The sequence below is a fragment of the Strix aluco genome, chromosome 5, assembly GCF_031877795.1.
Source record: "Strix aluco isolate bStrAlu1 chromosome 5, bStrAlu1.hap1, whole genome shotgun sequence".
Classification (NCBI taxonomy): domain Eukaryota; kingdom Metazoa; phylum Chordata; class Aves; order Strigiformes; family Strigidae; genus Strix; species Strix aluco.
This window is the reverse complement of record NC_133935.1, coordinates 7,619,876-7,642,447: the sequence shown is the minus strand read 5'-3', so window position 1 is coordinate 7,642,447 and position 22,572 is coordinate 7,619,876. Positions and strand designations below refer to the sequence as shown.

The following is a 22,572-nucleotide window of genomic DNA, read 5'->3' as shown; positions in this document are numbered from 1 at the left end:
TTCTTTTCCTGACTTGCAAGATGACCTTATGCAAGTGAATCCTTTGTCCCTTGGTTGGTTTAGGTCTAAAATGTAGATCATTTTTACAGAACTATGTAAAGTCTATTGAGACCTCATGATGAAGCAGGATCTGTCAAATGGATGTTATTACTTGCTTGCTAGCTATAGTTATTAAGATAACTCTTCAGCCCTTTAAGACTTACAGACTATCTCTGGGAGCTCTATTTCAGCTCAGACATTGCCAGCACACTACTAACCATGTGCTGTCTATGCAGCTTCACCCATAGATGTAGCAGCAGGCTTTGGAGCTTCTTATGAAAATATTGGGAACTAAATTAATGTTGCTGAAGAACTATTTGATTCTGCACAATTTTTTTATCCTGCTGATCTCAGGTACTTAAATGGCGCCCCATACCACAGTATCTGAGGAACCTTCAAAATTCAGCATGCCTAGAACATGTTTGTCAGATTTGGAACAATTCTTGTCTTCCCCATTTTACAGAGAACAAAGCCAGCCAAAACCCAGGGTCTCAAGGATATGCAGGAAGTATATTACAGAGAACAGAACTCGGTCCTTATTCCCCTGTGCCTAGTATTTCACCCAGCAGCTCATCATTTCCTTCCATTATTAACAACAACATAGGGAAATAGAAACACAGCTTGGATCTAAATGCACAGAGAGTTTGTAGGACTGAAGATTTGTATAGCTTGGATTTTGGACTGGGCAAATTCAGAGAAAATTCCAAACTGGACTCTGGATGGAATGGGCAAGTTCAGTATGCATTTTGCACCTACATAGAGTACCACTGTTTAACATAACTGGATTCTTCAGGGTTTTTTTAAATTCTATAGGAACTGGATACATAACTGATTTGTAACACTCATCAAATAGTTATGGCAATGATACGGTTCTGGAAACAGATTTCCTCAGCTGACCCTACTGTCCTACAGTCCGTATTTACCACATTGTTAAAAAATACGGATGTGAGGACTATGACTTGTGCACTGTTTGACAAAGGTCTGACTGGACTAATAGCAGCATCAAATACCTACCGCAGCAGAGTGTCCAGCCTCCAGCAATGCTGCCACGACGTAGGCTGTGAGTGAGTATTCACCTTCTTCTTCACCCTGAAGAAAAAACAAGCAAAGAACAGGTCAGTACAGATGTCCTAGAAATAAACGAAATATCAATTAATTCATAGTTCAGATTCCAGTTAGTTTTGAGATCAGCAGTAATTTCTGGCAGAACTGGAAGTTTGGGACTGTATTTGTTTCAGTTACCTTCAAAGCATTGTTGAAATGTGACCCGACATTTTCAAAGCAGCCATCTGACTTCTGCTTACTTGCCAGCCAGATCAAAGTTCGAGACTGGACATTCTCATCAATGTAGATGTAGCGTCTGGCTTGTGCAAATGACTTGTACACAAAGGCAGTGAGCCTGCAGGTGAACCCGAAACAGAAAGCAGGTAAGGGGTGAGCAAGACCAGCAAGGTTTACCAGCAACTGGATGTGCATAGAAAATGACACAAAATGAACTCCATAATGTCTGAGGCAAAAGAAACAAGTATTTTGTAAGTTTTTAATAAATAAGAAAGTTAAAATCCTGTTATTGAAAACTGACATGAGGTTTCTGCATTGCTGTGCTGAAACCATTCTTTCAGAGCAGGGGTAAAGTATAGACACAGCTTGATGATTAATGATAGTAACTTCTAATCTTAATTAACAGAATTATTAAATTAACTAGGTGGGAAGGGATGTCTGGAAGTCTCCAGTCCAACCACCTGCTTAAACTAGGATCAACTTCAACGCTCTTTCAGGTTGCTGAGTCTCTTGTCTGATCATGTTGCGAAAATCTCCAGGGATAGGGATATCCACATCCTCTCTAGTCATTTGGCTCAGTTTTGCAGCCTTCTGCTGAAGATTTTTCTTCCTTCTACCCAGCTGGAGTATATTCCCTGTTGCAACTTGAGTAAGGACAAACATTGGCAAGAGTCTGACTCTGTCTTTTCTACAGTCTGCATCTAGGCAGCAGAAAGCTTTACCTAGCCTCCTCTTCTACAGGCTGAACAAACCCAGTTCCTTCAGCCTCCCCTTGAACATTACGTACTCCAGCTCCCAATCATCTTGTCATCCTTGAGTTGCACTCTCTCCAGTTAATTAATCTCTCCTTTACTTGGGGATCCAAATTAAGTGAGCTATGTCCATTTATTCTATTAAAAATAAGAATCACTTAATACTTTAATCATTTTTCAAAGCCTAAAGATCCTGCATTAGGGAAATAGCAAGTGTCATCACTTACCATACACTCCCTTCCTTATCTCGTCTCCCAAAGGAGCTGTAGGATCCATCCCGGTGTTTGTATGATAGCTGTTTTTGGTACCCTGAAAACAAAATAACGAAGATGTATTTTCTAATTGCAGAAAAGGACTGGTTCTGCTGTTCATTCAACTGAAGCAGTAAGACTTTGGATTCAATATTGAGTAATGTATGTCTGGTGAATGTCAGCTACTATGAATTCTAGCTGCTTTTGCTCCTGGAAGTACAACATACTTCTTTGGGGTGCTGGCATTGCCTCCTCCTATGCAATAAATGTGGTGCTAGAATTCAGAGATCAGTGTTCACCATGTAGAGCTTTAGAGTTCATTGCACACAATTCACAACATTAGATGGAAAAGTCTGAAAGCCTCTCACCTGTGGATAAATATCCAGTACCCTTGACTCTAATCTCTTCAGTCAGCTGCCCAGTCTTATTCAGATAATCCAGGACATAGATGTTGGGTGTGAACAAGGCCATGTTCTGTTCTCCACAGCCATAAGGCATATGGAGGAGGTTCTCCATGTTCCTCAGGGCTGTACCCAAAATATCTCCTGAAGAATGAAAGATATAAGAGGTCAGATCAGTTCAAATATGTTTTTATTACACAACATTATACATTATTTTGTATTACCTTATTACGAACCCAAGGGCAATGACCAATATAGAGTAGTCACAGTGACCAAAGACACAGCTTAGAAGAAAGACTGAAATGCCCCCATTTTTTTTTTTTTTATTTTGATGCTGAACACCTGGGAGAAACTGCAAATTTGAGAAAAAACTGAGCACCAATACTGGCTAGCATGGGTTCTGCGAAAGAGCTATGAACCCTTAGAAGTGTTAGACTTCCCTGCCCTTTACAACCTGCTTCCCATCTTGTGAGTACATGTGAGAATGATGTGTGGGGTATGATGGTGAAGGGCTACAGATGCTGTATTGCACAGTATCAGCACACCTCACGCTGACCCAGGCATGCAAAACAACTGTTTAGAAAGCAATCTGAGTTCAGAACCTCAAAAAATTTTATCTGAACAGAATTTTCAGTCTTGGTAATGACTTTAAGATTAGTAGAGTTGATCGGGACCTGAAAGTCTTAGTCTGTGGGAACCTATTGACTGACAAATGTTTTTCATTATGCAAAAGCATAAATTTGAAATTACGCAGTCAGCAAGGTTTGGAAGTCTTTTTTTCAAGAAATCAAAATTTTTTTCAAAGAAGTCTGCCTTATCTTACTTTCCAGCTGAATTAACTGTTTTACTATACAGAACAGTGCAGTATAATCTGAAATGCAATATAAATTGAAATAATTTGACTATTTTGTCCTCTTTTGATATGAGAGAATTCTGAGCAACTTTTGTCTTTCACTGCCATTTTGCAAAGTAGGAATCATTTCCTCTAAAATCAAGATTAAGTATTTCCTCAACTTTGCATTAGTTTTGCACATGTATACATAATGGCACTTGGTGCAGCACAAGAGAGATGCCACTTAGTTTTGGTTTTAGTCTAAGTACTGAACTTACCAACGACAGAAAAATAAGCTCTGGCTGATCCTTGCACTAGATTGCTTGGCAGGCTGAGAGACACAGGTTCAGAAATCGTTATGCCTGAAAGAAAATGTAACAACGAAAATTGTTAAAGTCATCTTTTTTCCAGAAGTCTTCAATTTGTAAGCATTACTACAGTGACTGTTATGATCTGCAGCCCAGGTAAAGAAAATGCTGCAGAGGCTTGACCAATGAGTCAAAGATATCTCTGAAAATCCTAAAGAGTAGCCCAGCACCTTGACCCTGGGACCCTCTTTCCTCCCCTGGAAGGGTCTCTGGTTTTGTAGGACAAAACCTACAAGACAGTGAAGCAGTTCCTGGACTGACTGACTGACTGACTCACTCCCTGGAAGGAAGGAAGGAATGAAGTTGCCTTACCTTTCGTACAGACGAGGGAGCTCTGAGTCAATTCCTTTTTAATACCTTCAGGCTGTTTGATTGCAGAGAAGTTGTCGGGAAGAAGAAGAAAAGTGTATAACATCACCATGAAACCGTGACAATTTAACGGTGTAAACCAGTATGTGGATGTGGCTATCCAGACAGTGAACCCCTTGTACCCAGTCCTATCCTATCTCCACTAGAATATCTCTTGGTCCATGGCTCCCTCTTTTACCCAACAACCTGTCCAGAGCACCTTCCTTCTTAGAAAGCAGTTATAAAACAGACATTTCCAGCTCTGAGAGGGACTCTGACCAACTAATCCAATGTGGCTGCTGCTTTATGATGCTCAGGATAAATCCTTTTTCTTTTATATCTGCCCTCCACCCCCCTCCCCAGTATTAGAGTCACAGGCTAAAGGCACTTACAGGTAAGGTATGGAATCTTTTCCCTTCTGGCTACATCTCTACTGATATCTGTGGGTTATCAGGGCAGGTATGATTGTGGTCTGAAGGAGACAGTGGCAGGAGGACAGTGGATGCCCCCGATCATTGTGATTTACACTCTCATTTTCACATGGAGAAGCCTACTGAACACAGATCCATCTGTGTCATCTGCCTTGCCTTCTCACACTAGCTAACTGCTTCTAACCCACAGCTATAGGAATTGCAGTTTCCACAAAGCAGAAAGCACATGCAGATTTCCTACCGTACCTCAACAAGTAGGGTTTGAATCAGGGTGTCCCTGCGAATTGTCTTCTCTTCTGGGTATGTGCTTTTTCCAGTACCTTCAGTATCCAGTTTGGCCTCAGCAGTAATAGTGAATTTCACCTCACCTGGAAAGCCATGCACCAGCCCAAGAAAAAAAGTTATTTTCCATGTCTACAGTTACCCCTGCTTTTCACTGCCTCTTTTAGGCTGATGCACTGCTGAGAAATGTATTCTCTGAAGGCAGCTCAATAGAAACAAATTTCATGAAGGCTCCACATCTGTCCGCTAGTGGGAAGAAGTGGTTGCCTGGGGGCCTAGCATGAGGAATGAAATAGGGGTGATCCTCACCAAAAAACTGACAGTACTCATTATCAGTTTCCACCTCCTCTTAGCCTTGTGCTGAGGATGAGTTTTCTCTGGCCTAGGGCAATGTTGCAATAGTTATAGCTCTGCTGCTTTTTTCCTTCAGGCAGAATTTGTTAGCTGAGGGACAACACTGAGGAGCAACCCTGAAGCGAGCGGCTTTGCAGGCATTACTCACTTCACCCCTGCAATCATTGCAAACCAGAAACCCAAAGGAGTTTTTTACTTGGAACAAAATGCACTATTATCAGTTACTAGTGAGAAACATCAGCTTTCTTTTTTTTTTCAGCTCTGCAGTATTATTTCAATACATATCCAGTTTTTGTCTTACTATAACTTGCATCTTTCTCGGTGAGTTTGAAGGAAATCAGTCATACCAACTACAGGGTTTTAGAAAGAAGCTTTTAAAAAAAAGGTCCATCTGTGGTTCATTTTGAGAAGAATCTTTACTAATTAAGAGGTTTTTGTACTTCAACTTTTGGGGCATTTAAACATTCAAGATGTTGTAACTGCTTTTTTAAAAAGTCAGTGTTGACTTGAAGGCAGTGTGAATTAACACAGCTGTAAAATTGGGGAGGAGCAATGTCCTCTTTGCCTGTTGAGAATCCAGTCCAAAAATTATTAGCAAATTTTATTCTTATTGAATACAATTGGTTAGGTGCAAAACTGTCATCTGAAAGCTTATAGGCACATGAAATCCTGCCAGTATTTCATACTTAACATGGTAAGTTCTTCATAAAATGGACAGGAAATGGAATATCAAAAATCAGAAGAGATAAAACACCAGAACAATCCACTGCTCATTCAGTGCATCTAAGGGAACTTTAGCAGAGGTCCAATATTAAATTTGTGCAGCAATTAATGAAGCGGTCCAGAAATGCCTGCCTGTGGATTATTGATGCTGCATTAAAGGGTGGGAGTGACAGAGGTAGAAAGATCAAACAGGGATATATCAAGGTGATGAAAAGACAAACTTACCGAGTTTTTTGGGGCTAACAGCCCAAATATAGGTTTTTCTTTCATTGGCACACAGCCTTGCTGTGTTGCCCTCTGGTGAAAGGATTTCTGCCTTGTAGTCACTCGACTTTGCCAGTATGGCACTGATCTGAGACAAAGAATGAAGGAGCAAGATTACAAATGAAGTAGGATGCCCCTAAATTTAGGCAGCAGAGCAAGGGAAACTTGCTGGAGAAGCTATTTGTCATCTGAATCTGTGGGACTGTACCAAGACAGAAGGATAGGGAATTCCTCTGAGGAAGTGGAAAACTTGTCTCTTTTCTTCCCACTATTAGTGTCTGGTTTTGACAGAAGTATCCCAACGTGTCTGTGCTTATTAGTCAAGTCTTCTTATGAGTTACTGCTGCATACAACATACTCAGTATGTATTGTGTTTTGCATAGTACAGTACCCATATTCTCTGCTCTAATTCCTCCTTCAGGAGCAAGAAGAAGAACTAAATTGTGTAGGCAGAAGGAGCAAGCTCTTATCTTCCGTGGACCAGCCACAGTGATCATCAGCCACATTTTCCTAATGTTATGACACGGGAACGGTTCCAGGGAGAGAGGGTGAGAGAGTAATGTGTCAGGCTAAAGCATAAGTTAAAGACTTCTGCATTTCTGGTGCATTATGCATGAGAATGCTGGGATCTCTGGGAAACAGAAAAAACATATAGGAAGTAAAAGGGACCTTGATATACCTGGATGCATTTCTTGAGGTAGTTGAAGACGTTGGCTATTAAATTAAATTTTTCCCCTCGAATGACAGAGTATGGCAAGGTGAGATCCACAAAGAATGGTTGGAATGCTGTCAGTGAAACAGGTGAGGAGATGCCAAACCCAGCATCATCCTGCACGCAGAAAGCACTGGCTTTCCATTCTGTGATGGTGTCAGGAATGGTGTAAAAGACATTAACTTCTCCCCTGGAACTGAGGAAAGTAAGAAAAACAGAATGAGAAATTATTTTTGGCATTTTCAAGCCAAATTATAGAAAGGCTCCCTGCTTGAGTTAGTGCTTCTGTTTTATTCTCACTTTCTGCAAGATACCTCTCCATATTTAAAAAAATATTATAAAACTGGAAGTAAAGATGAAGGTGCTGGTGAACTACATGTTAAAAAACACTTGGAAGAATACTCAGCTTTTTAAATTTAGAAATACCATTTGTTTAAATACCATAATGCCCAAACATACAGATTAGAACAAATACATTTGGATTAATGTTCTAGTGCAGCCCCTGGATGCATAGCTAAGATGTTCTCATTGTAGATGCTACGTTAGCCTGGAAAAAAAAGCAAAATAACCTGAGTTTTCTGCTGTTGAATTAAAAATTTGATGAATAACAGCAAGTTTCGCTCCTGCTCACTCCGAAACAAATGCTTTTATTTAACTCTTAGCACTTATTCTTTCTACCCATCAGAAGGATGGGGGGAAGAGCACAGAATAGATGTCATTCACAGTTCAGGTAGGCTTGACACTGTGTACAAGATTGGGAGCTCAACGGTCATTGAGCAAGATGGGAAAAGGAGACTCGCATCTACAAAGCAGACATATGTTCCATGGCTTCTTCTCAGAATTCATTTCAGCAACATGTATCAATTCAAAAATCCACATGGGGGATAAGAAGTGAAGATAAAAATACTTACTCAGTATGAACCAGATCCCAAATCCAGGTCTCAGGGAAGAACTTCCGAACAGTGTTAACAACAGCGTTACCCCCACCAATAATCCTTGATTCATCTAGAAGATTGTGTATGGTTAAAATATAATATTAGAGACATCAGGCCAGAAGAATCTGAAGACATGCTCAACATCACAAATGAACACTAAATATTCTGTTTGAGCATTTTTCCATTTTTTTTCCCACAAAAAAAATGAAAATTTTAACAGATATAGGGTATGGGAAGAAACAATTTCTTGTCTATTCTCTTTTCCCATGGGAAAATACTAGAAAATTTAGCTATTTCACAGGACAGTTAACTTCTTTTCATATTGAAAGGTCTCATCATCCAGTTAGAAAGATATGTTTCCCATCCTCTACCACTAACTCTCTAATTTGCAAATGGGCAACAGTAGCCAATATTGTCACCAAAGCTTATAATGCTTCACAAACCTCCCTGAGAACTCAACCATTTTTATCCTGTTCAGTAGTTAAAACTGGAGCTGAATATCCAGTCCATTGGAAGACTATTTTTGTTCATATAGTCAAACTACAGGTCTGATATTAGGAATCAAGATCCTCTTTCTAATTTTGCCATGAACTCACTTGTGATGTCTAACAACTCATTTAGCATGAAGATACCTCAGATCTCCTAGACCTTACATGGAAATAGCAGTACTCCCTTATTTTGCTGGACTTAACATCTTAGAATCACAGAATCATTTAAAAATCTAGGTTGGGAGGAACTTCTGGACTTCTCTAGTCCAATTTCCTTGAAGTATAACTAACTTCAAAGTCAGATCATGTTACTCAAGGGTCTTGTCCAGCTAAGTTTTGAAAACTTGCAACGATGGAGATTCCAAAACCTCCTGGAGAACCTCTACTAGTGTACCACATCTCTCACGGGGAAGAACTTTTTCCTACTGTTGAATAGCAATTTCTCTTGTGACAACTTATGACTGCTACTTTTGCCCTTTTGCTGAGCAACCTGACTTGGAGAAGGATCTCTGAAGGCTTTGTGTGCTAAGTATGCTAAGTGCTGTGTGAATTCTTGACATTGGGAATTGCCATTATTTTTCTACATTGGCATTTCCTTTTAAATATTTAATGGAATTGTGATTTGATGAAAGGTTTTGACGTGTAAAACCCTGAAAAACTAATATCAGTTTATGAAAGAAATAGCATCCCGCTATTTCCCGTCTTTTCTACATGCATCCTGTACCTAAGTGAGAGAGGACTGACGCTGCTGCAAGGACAGTCAGAAAGAGATTTATAGAGGCAAACTGGGACACATAGACCTATTCCCAAAAAAACCCTCAACATGCTGGTTGTTATTCTATACAGGCAGCAGTTTTGAAGACCAGGTAGATGGGGATCCCAGATACAGTATGAACCTTCTTTTACCTTCTCCATAAGCACTGACATGTGTGATGCCATGGTCAAAATAGACAGGGTAATCTTCTCTATCTGATTTTTCTTCATTGCACAGAACTGGCTTCCGTAACGCAGAGTTGGTGAAAACCTTCAGGCCCATATCCTGAATGTGAAAGAAGCAATCATGTCACTCAGGGCATGCACTAGTTACCAGTGCATGTCACTTCTCCCACCTGGGTTATCATACCTCATCTCCCTTCTCCCTCCTCACATCCCATCCTTTCAACCCTAAATGTCACAACTCTTCCTCTACAACTTCTATGTCTTTCTTATGGAGCAGTGACACCTGGTGTTCTGGGAAGAGCAGTAACGATGGGGCTTATGTTAGGTCTTAGGCCATGGGCCCGGTGGGGAGTGGAGGCAAGTGTATCAGGAACCAAGTGGCCTGCATCACCGACTAAGATCTTTGCTAGGAATACCTGAGGTCATGAGCCACGGCCATGGTCCTGTTTAGGAAATGTCTGCTGAAGCATGGGTAGGATCCCAGTGACTATATCTAGTAGTGCTTTTTAGTCTTCCTGAGTAAGAGGTGGGGATGAAAAGGCAGAAACTGGGTGACTGGAGACTTTAGGCGGTTCCAGGCATTAGCTGCCTTCTCTTAGCAGTAAGAACCACCACCTGAGAAAGTTGAATGCTAATGTGCATGAATTCTTCTGGAATACGTCCCACTTAATGAACCACATAGAGCACATACCCTGAAAATCTTGTAGACATCGCCATCACGACTGACATTCACAGGTTCATAGTACAAGCCATCAAAAAAGGTGGTTTTGACTGGGGTACATGCCTCTGGCTTGTCATCTTCCAGGTTGAGGCCATTGTAGTAATAGCCATATAAATCATTCACACGAAGTTGGTAGTACACCTGGGAGGTGAGAACAACTAGTATAAACACAAGGAAGGTCCTGGGCAGGTGCAAAATCACATATATTCAAAGCTTATGGTGGCCACTGAGCAGTCCTGTAGACCACGGTTGGTTTGCCTAGTGATAAATAAGCGATTTGGATGGTTGATGATACACAAGAAGGACTGGACTCTACCCTTCTCTTTCTGATATGCAATGGCTTTATGGGGTGAACTTGAGGAAAAAGCACAGAGATATACTCCTGAGTCATGCAAAGAGCAGACCGGAGTTTAACAAGACACTAGCTGACATCTACAGCTTTTCTTCTGGGCCCAAGGCCTATTTAAGTCATAAAATGCAATTTTGACATAATCACTCCCCAGGGAGGAACTATGCTTTCAAGGAGTTACGTTAGGCATATTCTTGGGATATGTCTTACACTTTTATGCTTTCCAAAAGTAAATGTTCCACTACCAATTTCTGTCTTTGAAGTCAACTGCCATAGACCTTTCTTTAATCACTGAGATGTCTGTTTCCAAGGGAAAAATAAAATTACAGTCAGCGGCAGAGAGATCACAGATGGGATCTGGAATGTGATTCTGGATGCCCCTAGGTCAAAAGAACACAGGACTGGGAATGTGGCTTACTCTCTCAGCAGATAACTCTCGCCCAGAACGAAGAAGGAGGACACTCTGATCTACAGCTCGCAAGGCACAGTAGGAGTTGGGAGCAGCTTCAAGATGGAGACTGACTTCAGAGCCTGGGAGACCCTGCTTCTCAGAGAACTCGAGCTGGAGCTGGAAATGAATAAATTCAAGATAACCACACAGAAATTAGGAGAATCAGCTTGGTACATAGTTCTAAATCTCACCTTTCACCAGCACTCATTCTATTGTCTGTGGGGCAAAGTTCCTGCTGCTGGATGGCCCTTCTGACTCCCCATTCTATGAAAATTCACAACCTCTATAATTCCCTAGTCACCTCTGTCCTGGTTTTGGTTGGGATAGAGTTAATTTTCTTCCTAGTATCTGCTACAGTGCTATGTTTTGAATTCAGTGTGGGCATAATGTTGATAGAACACTGATGGTTTAGTTGTTGCTAAGTAACACTTATCCTAAGTTAAGGATTTTTCAGTTTCCTGTGTTCTGCTAGTGAGTGGGAGTACAAGAAGCTGGAAGGGAGCACGGCCAGGACAACTGACCCAAACTAGCCAAAGGGATATTCCATACAATAGAACATCATGCTCAGCACATTAACTGGTGAGAGTTGGCCAGGAGGGGCGGATCACTGCTCAGGGACTGTCTGGGTATTGGTCAACAGGTGGTGAGCAATTGCATTGTGCATCACCTGTTTTATTTTCTCTGGTTTTATTTCTCTCTTTTTGTTCTATCCTTTTTCATTACAATAATAGTAATAATAACAACAACAACAACAATTATTATTATTATTGTTGTTGTTATGATATTTTATTTTATTTTAGTTATTAAACTGTCCTTATCTCAACCTATGTGTTTTACTTTTTTTTTCCCAATTTTAGCGAGTGACTGCATAGTTCTTAGTTGCTGGCTGGGGTTAAACCATGACAACATCCTTCTCCCCACTCCATTGAGAACTTCGCCTGAGTCTGAGCACACGTGTCAATTCCAGGGACAGCTCCTCATGTTCCCAGGCACATCTGTACCTTTTCCATTCCTAAAGGCCATCCTAAGTGCAGGGCTCTTGATGAAGTCGTTCCCTAACTGTTCTCTCAGCAAAAAGCCAGATGATATAGTCTTAATAAGAAAGCAAAGATTTTCACCTTGTTTTTGAAGCATATTTCGCTGTGTATCCAAGAGCTGTCGGCCACTATCTCCCCATGAGGATGCACTGTGTAGACCAGCAGTCTGGCACTGGGACCAACCTCCTCAGTGACAGTCAGGGTGATGGAGAATGTACCTCTGGGAGCTGTGGAAGGAACATGCAACAGGGGAGGAGAAACCAACAAAAGAGATTAGACAAACCTCAGCTTTGGTGGAAGGACCACATATTTATCCATAATCCACAAGCACCTTTAAAAAACAGGTAAGTTGGATATTGGAAGATTCATCTCTCAGCGGCTGAGGAACAGTTTCTGTCAGCAAGACAACAGATACAAACTGGAGGATGCTGAGAGCAGGCAGACTGCTTTGCAGAGAGGGGTCTGAGCTGAGTAGAAGTAGGACAGGGAAATCTGTGCATGAGAAAAGCACAACATTGCCTTTGGGTCTCAAACCTCGAACCTCCTACATGATCGAAGAAAGTGCTCTCTTAACACTAAGAAATGCAAAGGTCTTATTTACATGGATGACAACTACTAGAGCAGGGACAGGAAATTAAGCTTAAAACCAAAGGTGGCAAATAATAAACAAGTCCTATGTGTGAAGCGAAGCTTGCTTAAGCCACTTACTGAAGACTGGAAATAGACCAGGTTCTGCAAGAAAAGATGCTTTTAACAATGAAAGAACAAAGTTTAGTTTGCTGTGATTGGTAGGATCATTGTCATTTGTGGGTATTTGGAGACTTCTCAAAATGCAATGTATTCCAAGCAGTTAGCTGCTAAATATCCCTGTCAAGTGGGACACCTATTATTTCAAACTTTAAAAGTTTTAGTCTTCTAATTGGTGAAGACTAGGATGTCAAAGAATAGCTGTGAAACTGTAAATACTTCTTGGCAAGAAATAAAACAGAAGAAGGTTACATTCCTTGTGTTTGGTGACAACAAAGTTTTTATCTTTCAACTAACAAGATAAATTTGATTATGATATGGGGGGTTGGCTAGATGCTACAGCAAAAGCAAATGATACTTTGAGAGGTGACAGGCCCGGGGTTTAAGGACTCCTACCTCATTTAGCCTCAGTTCTCTGCTTTCATCCCTTCTTACAAAACTTACCAATGCTCTGATGCTAAGAACAATGTTCTGAAGTATCAGTAGTAAAATGGTCTAGAACTTACCACCAAATATGTTGACTTGCTTCTGGCCACTGAGAATAATTTTTCCTTTTGTCATCACCTAAGCATAGAAAAAATGCATGAGAGAGGATCAAAAGCACCTCCCCCCTTGTCCCACAAAATCATTGATTTTGAGTAATGTTCTGAGAGGCTTCAAAGGCCATCAAGTTGAGTTGTGATTTGTAGCCACTGTCTGGTCTGGAGATTTCCGCCTTATATGGTGTTCAAGAGAAGGTGAAAGAAAATAGATGTTTTGGGAGTCAAGGTTGCACTTACCACATAGTAGAAGTTTGTGTGCCTGGCATTCTCGTAGCCCTCACTGTTCAGGACATAGTGAACATTGATCGTTTGCTGCTGGCCACAGCTGACCTTCTCCTTCACTGGCTCGATTTTCACAAAGCTGTTGGTCCGTGAGTAGAAACGCCGGACAACGAATAAGGCTTGGGGCTCATCATCATCATTCCTCCAGATGAAGAAGTCTGCACAGTCATCTGGTGCCTGCCTGACCTATGAAGCAGAAGAGTCATACATGGGGAATCAACAAAGTGGAAAACAAAAAAATGTCAGGCAGATGAGAGGTAAAGGCATCTTCCCTCTAAAATATTCTGTTGCAAAGCTGATTTTGTGGGGCTGTTTAAGATAAGAGCCAGAGCTGATGTGAAAAATTTATGTTTCACCAGTCTGGAGTGGGAGGCCTTCTGGACACCTTAATGTATCCAGACACCTGTGGCATACTGCAGTAGGGAGGTTTTTTCAGATCCTTTCAGGCTTGAGACAGATTGAATAAATTGCTAGGACTTCTTGTGAGTTAGAATGGCATTGTTCTCAAACAGTCTTCTTTTTCTCAGTTCCTTCCATCACACTGGAGAAAGGGCATGACAACAAGAGAAGAGCATTTGATGGTAACAGGCATGAGTCTCTGCCAGCAGACATGCAGGGAAGCAGGCAGCAGCATGGAAAGAGGCTGGCGTGCATCCAGGCTGGGTGGGGAAGTCAGGGCAGTCTGTGAGGAAGGTCCTCTATCGCACAGAATAAAGAGAAAGAAGATGGCTGCAGAAGAGGCTTCTGAGTGGAGGGAAAAGCAGGGAGGTGTTGATGATCACTGCAGCCCAAACACTCCTGGGGTGCAGTTTGCCACTTCCCAGGCACTGCTGTTCCCTCATCAGTTTCATACAAGTTGCAGGTGTTGGTGCACTACCTGCCTACTTTCCTCACCTGAAACAATCCTGCCATCACCCACCGATTGCTTCTAATCCCCTCTCTCCAATGAAGTATTGTTTCAGGAGTTAGACTGAAGCCTGCATATACTTACCCTCAACTTAAAACTGGGATCAAAGAAGTTGGACGTGTCGATGGAAAAAGCAGCAGTGCCATTCTTGTCAGTGGTATAGTTGGCCAGATAGTTTTCATTGAGCTCCAGCAGGACAGTCTTATCGGCAACGGGCTCACCATCCACATTTGTCACAGTGATCTGAACACAAAGAATACCCAAGGAATTCAGAAAAATAAAACAACAAGAAGAATGGGAAATGATCTGCTCACCAGAGGACTGTCACTTAAGCACTGAGGGCTGTTGCAGGGAGTAGAAATCAAGAGTGAAATGTATTTAAGAGGCAAATGCTCCTCAATGTTTTGAAGGAGCAGGAGTTCTGTGACAGGCAAAGGCAGGCAATTCCCGTCAGTGCGAGGACAAACTATATATGACAGGAGGAGAAGGAACTGTTTATATACATGATCTCATATAAAAGATTCTTTTAATCCTAAGTCCTCTATTTCTCTTCAGTGATATTAGTTTAATGGGCCATCACATAAGTTAAAGACTACTGAGAGATGATGGTTTAAATTCTTACCTCATGCTATCCCTTCCTGAGCAAATAGAAACAGAGGGACTCGAGGGCACGTACTCTTTGGAGAGCACTGATTAACAAACCTAAAGCAATCAGATGACTTCTTGGCCACAGGTAGCCTGTGGAGCTCAGCAGCATCTCCAAGCTCCTGCTTACCCTCTGTCCCCATTGCATATCAGGACGATGCTGTAGAGCTCATCCTCTTTTCTATGCCTGGGTTTATCCTGCATGTGAAGGTTCTTAGGAAGTTGAAATGTGCTCCAATATCTACACTGCTTTAAGTAAACATCCCCAGGACTGTGTGATGCAACGCAGGGTAAATTCTACCTTCGGTTTAGGCACGAATGTTGCTGTAGTTTCTTGCAGGCTCTTCTTCCCCATTCATATGACCTTTCACTTATCCAGCTAAGGCAGAAGAGAGGCCCTAACACTCCAGGTATGATACAATTTTCTTATTTTCTCTAGGAGCATCTAATGTACCAACAGAACTATGCAGCAGTCACTGTCAGGCAGTGTTATGGGAATTTCGCAGCACAATTAGGGGACAGCCATAAATGGGGTAACACGGAGATCATCATGCTGGACCTCAGGGAGTTTTGATCTAAATGTATCCTCTCAGGTACCCACCTCACCAGAGTAAGGAATTCCCCTCTTGTAATAGAGATCCATATTCTTGAACATCACTCTGTCATTTTCTTGGTTGACTGCAACATAGTCATAGTCTTTCATCTGGATACCTGTGAGACACACCCAGTATAAAGAGGAGGAAACAGAAACCAGACATGGGCAGAAAAATGTTTCTTTTGAAAAGCTGTGTGGAGCGGAGATGCTCTGGAGGGAGAGCTACATAAAGCATATAGTGATTGTTGGTTGTTTGCCACACAGATCGGGATCCAGGACGCTCCTCTCAGAAAGTACCACCTGAGAGCTTTACTCAGCTACTCCCAACCTCCATTTGGTGTTACCTGTCCCGTTTTCCGTGACGATGCTTTCTACATTGAGGCTGGTATACATCCTGGCATAGCTGCGGTAGAGCTGGAATGTTTTGACGGAGATGATGGTGTTGAGGCAGCCATCCTTCCCTAGCTGAAAAAGGAGCACAAAGGGGAAAGCCCATTTTTCTCAAGGTTTGGAAAATTGCTCCTGAATCTGTATTAGTGGGTCTCTGAAGAGCTTCACTGCCTCTCCTCACATCTTCTTCAGCTCTTCTTTTCTACTCACTCCCCTCCTACCTTATACTTCTCACTCCCTGGCTCCCTTCCCAGCTCATTGTTTCAATAACTTTTACCCTTGCACCTGGAAACCTGTCTCCTCATTCCCCCTAGTCCTCTATGCTCATGCTCCCTCTTAAATCCATCTTGCGTGATGCCTGAGCTCTATGACCAGAGCACTTTGAGTCTGATCTAGTGAAGAAGTTAATCATTAGTTTAACATTAAGTGTCCTCAAAGGCTTCCAGTAGAGGTCTGCTGGTTAGATTTGGTAAGAACACAGCTCCAGTGTTTTAGGAATGATCATAGATTTATAGTTTCATAAGCTTCTCTCCCTCCTACTGACTCTTTCTGAGAGAAAATTCAAAGTCTCCTAAGGAGGTCATTGGTAAAAACTACATTCACGGTCTTTCTGCGTTACCTGTGAGATAGTGAGAAAAAACATGCCTCTGGGATTATCTCTCTGGTGTTCCCCGGGAAATGAATGAGGCCACCAAACACTGTGCTATATGTTGGGTAGTAAAGCTGACTAGGAAGAAAGGCCTTGCCCTGTATCATACCAGTCCAGTGACAGCTTCACAGGTTTCTTTCTGTTTTTTCTCACATCGTGGACTATAAAAGCGATGCTGACACACATTGATTCGGGCATTCCCTTGCACCGGTTGGCCATAAGTGTACCTAGGAGAGGAAGAGACACAACAATCCAATCATGTGCACTTAGTATGAAACCTGCAAAGATTGCAGAGCAATGTAGACTTTAAAACCCTTAGGAGTGCCCAGAGCACAGACAGAAGAGCAGCTGGGGTTTAGGATCAGTTTAGCCCTAGCAGAATTTCCTTCAAGAATTTTTAGGCTGTTTCTGGCACCTTGTTAAAAAAGCCTGCTTTTGTCTTGGTGTAGTCATTCTTCAAGCTCTAAAGTGGTGCTCGACTCAGGGTTGGGATATCATTCCCTGCTGTTTGCTTTTCTCATTAGTGCCTTAGACAAAGCAGGACATATTGCAGAATGATCCCTGTTCACCCCTTTATCTCATGCCATCCTGTCCTTTGGCCAGCAATTTTAATGATAGACTCTCCTTCTGCACTATTTCTCACCTTTTCTGTAATACTAAAAAATAACAGTTAGCGAGTACGTACTGCTTGATATATCCAAACTGCTGGACACACACAAACTCTCCAAGTTCTAATTCTGCAGCAGAAGGAGAGTTATCATAATTCATGTCATGAAAACCATAGCTAAAGGAATTGCTCTAACCCATACTCTGAATCAGCAGGAGGGTCCCTGCTTCCCAGTGTGGCACACCATCCTCTCTTCTGTGTTTCTTGTGCACAAATGTGCTGTTCTCAGCTCTGATACTTACGAAGCACAAACGTTCACTCTGATTTCTTCATCAAAGAAAGAAATCCTCTCTGGCACACTGGTTGTCACTTCAAATTTCGGCAGCACTGAGAATGCAATGTGAATATGAGTGATCAGCAGTTGCATGCCATAGGCTGGTGCGTGTGTGGAAGACAGTGAAAAAACAGTTGGCAAAAGTATTTGCACCAACAAAGGTGAGGAAATGATTCAAAGAAAAGTCTAACTAGGAGCTGGCTGTAGGATATTTTTGATGAAAAATTAACCTTTAGTGGTAAGATGAATAACTTCTTTAAAATGCAATAATAATCATACTAATAATGATAACAGCCACAGTAAGAACTGTGATAAATCACTTTAATGGGCTGTATATTTTCTTCAAGAGAAAGGTGGGAGTAATGCTGATGTTTCAAATTAGTTAAGCCCTGGAGAACAGAAGTTATCATTCAATCTGGTCCCACTGAAGGAGATAAACAACTAAGTGAAATAGTAAAATGAAACAGGTCACTGTCACTCTCTCTTTACAGCTTATCTTTTGTCCCAAGTTACCAGCAATAATAACAACATAGCTGGAAAAGGCCTTTTTCTCATGCGCCTGTACACAGGAGACTGGAAGGTATGAAAGAGCTCTGGAGGGTAAGCAGGAAAGGTGCTTTACTGCCCCTACAAAAAAACCCAAACAACTGGGAGTTGTCCAAGCCTTCTCTGGGGACTACTAAGGAAAACCTGCCACTATAAGACCAGAAAACTTGTAAAATCAGAACGAATTTAGGAACTCCCTTGATATGGTCTATTCCAGAGAGTAAGCAGGTCACTGTGAGTGCTTCGGCACCTCCACTACCCACTGTTTTCCATCTTGAACTATCCAGCTTCTCCTGGTAATAGTCCGGTACAAATCATTTCATCTGTTTGATAGATAATATCTTCAGATTTCTACTGCATATTTTAGCCTAGTGCTCTTCATACAGTGATGACCTCCACAAAACAGGACAGGCCTCACTCATTCATTTTTCCTCTGAACAGATGGGGAATGTAAGGCTTGAGTGATAGGATGTGGGTTCCAAAGTCACAGAGTGACTTTGTGCCAAGCCCAGAAAAGAATTAGACTCCTAATTTAATTCCTGAAAAATGCTGCCTTTCTCAGCATTTCTTTTTTCCCTTCTTGCTTTCACTTTCTCCACCCAGCTCTCTCCATGTCTTTATCAGGCAGGAAGTGTAGAATTCAAAGCACTTAAACTCTGCACTAACATCTCCTATCTGACTTAGGCAGAGCCAGACTCATTGCTGTTGCTGGGCAGTTCACAGCCTTTGCTTACCATATTCCTCCACTGTGAAGAACTGGTACTGTTCTTCACCTGAATTCTTCTCCACAGTAATGTGGTAGGATCCCAGAATAGGCTCTGGAATTAGTGGAAAGGAGAGCTGGACAATTCCATGCTTAGATGCTACCTCCAACCACTGGAAGATCTTGTTTTGCTCTGGATCCTGAAGAGTGGGAGAAAGAGATGTACCAAAACCTTTATCACCCTGTTTCTTGTCTTATTGCCTTCTTCCAAGTTTTGTATCCTGGCATATTGGCTAAGTGCATCACCAGGTGAATGTGAGTTTGGGCTGATGACGTGTGATCTGACTTCCCGTTAATTTTCCAGATCTGTTTGTGTATTAGACAAGCCTAAGTTTATGTTTAACTGGAAATTAGCTACACTGTCAGATGATCTCAGATCATCCAGGAATAGTACCTGACTGGGACTCAGGTTGTATATCTGTAGTTCTTCTAGCATAAGCCTTTCTGACCCAACTCCTTCTGTGAAACGGGATAATTATGCTGACCTCCTTTAGAAAGTGCTTTGAGTTCTAGTGATGTGAAATGGGGTAAATTCACTGTTAGTCTGTCCCCCAGCAGAACATGACTTTTTAGAAAGTTGTTATTCTTATGCCTGTATGAGAATGAGGCTATTTCACCAGCCCGTTTACTGTAGTCCTACCAAAGTAGGACTACACTGAACACTCTTGTTTGAATCCTAGTGAAAGACACAGCAACAACCCCAGGCCATCTCTGACTAACATCTCCAGTTCTGCTGATTTCTTCTCCTCTAGTGTTTGATAATGGGTACTGTTCAACCTCAAGTCTGTTGGCTTTAGACAGCGTGCTCTGGATGAGAGTCCCTCAGCTATTGACACTATGATGAAACACAGTCTTTCCAAAGCAACTTGTTCTTTAATGACATGTTGCATCTCTTACCTCAATGGTGATCCGGGGATACTGGAGAAGGAAAAAAAGAGAAAGAAAAAAAAAGATCAAAACATCAAGAAATTAACTGTGGAGGTTGAGAAATACTAGAACATAAAGAAGGCTGTGAACATCTTTCTCTGGATGCAGAAGACTGGGCCAGGGAAACAGTTTGACACTTATGTCTGTAACTAAAGACATAATTTTAAGAGAATAACCTGTTTGTGAATCTATCTTTTCTACAAAAACATCCAGTCTCTTTCTACATATCTGGGGCAGGTGAAGTGATTACAAAATCTGTGTTGTGAGAGATCTGCAGGAGTGCTTTCAGACCCTTTGCCCTCTATAAAGTCAGGGAAAGAGTGGAGTGTGAAGCTAAGGAGTTACAGCAGTTCTCCAAAAACATCAGAAGGCCTATCCCAGGTCCTTTTATTCTATTTCTGAGTGAGAGAGTCTCAGTGAACAGGTAGCTCAAGAAGGTGTTTGAAAAATTTTGACTATCACTCATACTTACTGTCTCCTGAACAGGTCTGAACTGGGTGTCTAAAGTGATCACACGAAACATCACTGAAAAAGGTGTAGGACAAAAAAGGATCATTTACTTTAGCAGTGGTCACTTTCAACATACAACTGAAACAAAGTTTGCCCAGGCTTGTAGGGAGAGCTAAAGAATCCCCAGAGAACTAGAAAGGATTTGGTTATCTTAGTGAAAGAGAAAACCAAAATAAACTTGTCAGCTGAAGTATCTTCAGTTCTGACCTACTGGGACTAAAGCAACCTCTATAGTAAATACAAATACTCTGTACTGCCTTCAATTCTTCTTGAAGGACTCAGTTCTTTGAAGCATTTACTAAAAAACTGTTTATACAAACCAATTCAATGGAAAATTGAAGCGAAGGAGGAATTTGTCTTTATTCTAAGTATAAACCTTGTGCAATACTGAAGTATAATTATACTAAAGAGATAACTAACTATACCACAGCTAGTACTGTCATTTAAATATGATGGACTCAGTGCAGTGAATCAGATTAGCAGTTAAGTAGAAAGAGCTGTTGACAGGAAATTACATGCTTACTTTATTTTTATATGAATTTTATTAATTCCAAGCTTAACCTATTATTTTCTGTATTTTTAAGGACACTTTTTATGTGACTGACCTCAGTAAACCTGGTAGAACTCAAGATCCTATACGTGCAATTAACTCAGTAAAAACACATGAACTCTACCCATCTGTTGCAACTTTGTGAATTGGTTGTATTTCTCACTAACTTTTGATGAGCCCAACCTCAGATGACAATTATACACTATCTGAAGGATTGCTCATGGCCGTCACAGGCCATAGCCTTTTATTCCACGAGAGGAAGTCCTTGTCATTCTAGACCCACCCTTGTACTCCGTTTCCCAGTTCACTAGTTGACTCAAACTCCTCAGCCACCTTTTTGCCCTGGTTTGTAGATGGGTTTGTCCGTCTGGATGAAGACAGTATTATCCACATTCTGAATCGCCACTGATCTTCTCTCAGCTAAGTTGACTGTGGTGCCTTTGGCAGAGAAGGAAATGAATGCCAGGGGGTCAGAAGTAGCAGGAGGAACCTGGAGAGAAACGAAACCCCAGAGAAAAAGTGGTAAATGAGATATGTTGAGGTCCCCTGATGTCCAAGGTCTTTGAGTAAGATACTGACTGTCAAGTGAGTCATAAATAGTTTGTGCAAAGTCATGAGCAGCCCCATCTTTGCCAATGAGATAGTTTCTGGGAATTTCTGCTGTGGAAGTCCCATAATTTGTCATCAGGTACTAAGTTTTTAAGCTATGCCCTGTCCTACGCATTTCCTCATCTCTTGTAGCTACCTGCCTATATGCAGGTTGCCCCAGTCATAGAGCTCAATTCTGCAGTGTTTTCTCCTGTTGCATCCTGGAAGACCTAACCTTGGGACTTGTTTATCATATCTGTCCAGATCTTGCAGGAAAGGGAATAAGCACGTCTTAGCTGGGTTCTCCAGCTTGACAGTGATGACAGTCCCATGGGGTGCATGCACTTGTGATGGCAATCTAAAGCTTATTTCTCCTCACTCTGTAAATGGAGATGAAAAGTCTTTCTCCAGCTTCCCCCTACAACCCATATGTCCTTCTTTTTCCTGTCTATATTGTCAGCCTTTCCAGCAGTTTATCTTTTTTCATCCCATCCCCTGCCGGCACTCTTCATCTTCATGCCCTCACTGACAAGGAGAGTTGCACAGCTCAGCTTCTACGCCTGCTTCGGTAGTCTCAAAAGAGAAAATACCTTGAACTCGCAGCACTTGAAGGAGTCATTCTTTGTCACAAATTCCTCAAAGAGAGTCTTCTGGACACTGCCATATTCCAGGACGATGCTGACGGACAGAGGCTCACTGAGGCCGTGGAACTGCACACAGGCTGTCTGTGGAGAGTCGCTCCGCACTACTGTTGGGACCAGCAGCACATACTGACTGTAAGAAGGCAAGACCAGAACAGAGAGTTCAGTCATGGAGGAAAGTCAGAGCAAACAGGAGAGGAAAATATCACAGAAATGCTGTACGTGTGAAAGAAGACATGGTCCAAAGCTTGCTCAGAACCAGTGGAAGGATTTCCATTTCTTTCAATGAATTTTGAATAATATGCTAAGAAAGTACAGATGACAATTTTTTTGTCCCTCACAGTTCTTTCTGAGCTGAAAGACTGGCATCAGTCTATGCAGTCTCTTACCC

At 41.7% G+C, this 22,572-nt stretch overlaps 1 protein-coding gene across 1 annotated transcript in view; it reads right to left on the bottom strand.

Annotated features, from left to right (window-relative positions):
• LOC141924004 (ovostatin-like) overlaps positions 1–22,352 on the bottom strand; it is a 30,319-nt gene extending 7,967 nt beyond the window's left edge. The window contains exons 1-26 of the mRNA XM_074825811.1: positions 22,131–22,352; positions 21,286–21,442; positions 20,365–20,417; positions 19,863–19,883; positions 18,937–19,105; positions 17,625–17,709; positions 16,825–16,942; positions 16,021–16,141; positions 15,683–15,792; positions 14,521–14,679; positions 13,485–13,715; positions 13,212–13,269; positions 12,040–12,185; positions 10,889–11,038; positions 10,092–10,262; positions 9,368–9,500; positions 7,950–8,043; positions 7,006–7,234; positions 6,288–6,414; positions 4,950–5,071; positions 4,237–4,288; positions 3,835–3,918; positions 2,692–2,868; positions 2,300–2,381; positions 1,282–1,438; positions 1,054–1,128 (exon numbers count right to left, since the gene is read on the bottom strand). Coding sequence (XP_074681912.1) covers positions 1,054–1,128; positions 1,282–1,438; positions 2,300–2,381; positions 2,692–2,868; positions 3,835–3,918; positions 4,237–4,288; positions 4,950–5,071; positions 6,288–6,414; positions 7,006–7,234; positions 7,950–8,043; positions 9,368–9,500; positions 10,092–10,262; positions 10,889–11,038; positions 12,040–12,185; positions 13,212–13,269; positions 13,485–13,715; positions 14,521–14,679; positions 15,683–15,792; positions 16,021–16,141; positions 16,825–16,942; positions 17,625–17,709; positions 18,937–19,105; positions 19,863–19,883; positions 20,365–20,417; positions 21,286–21,442; positions 22,131–22,352 — 3,303 coding nt within the window. The remainder of the gene's footprint in view (positions 1–1,053; positions 1,129–1,281; positions 1,439–2,299; positions 2,382–2,691; positions 2,869–3,834; positions 3,919–4,236; positions 4,289–4,949; positions 5,072–6,287; positions 6,415–7,005; positions 7,235–7,949; positions 8,044–9,367; positions 9,501–10,091; positions 10,263–10,888; positions 11,039–12,039; positions 12,186–13,211; positions 13,270–13,484; positions 13,716–14,520; positions 14,680–15,682; positions 15,793–16,020; positions 16,142–16,824; positions 16,943–17,624; positions 17,710–18,936; positions 19,106–19,862; positions 19,884–20,364; positions 20,418–21,285; positions 21,443–22,130) is intronic.
• Positions 22,353–22,572: the final 220 nt, after the last annotated feature.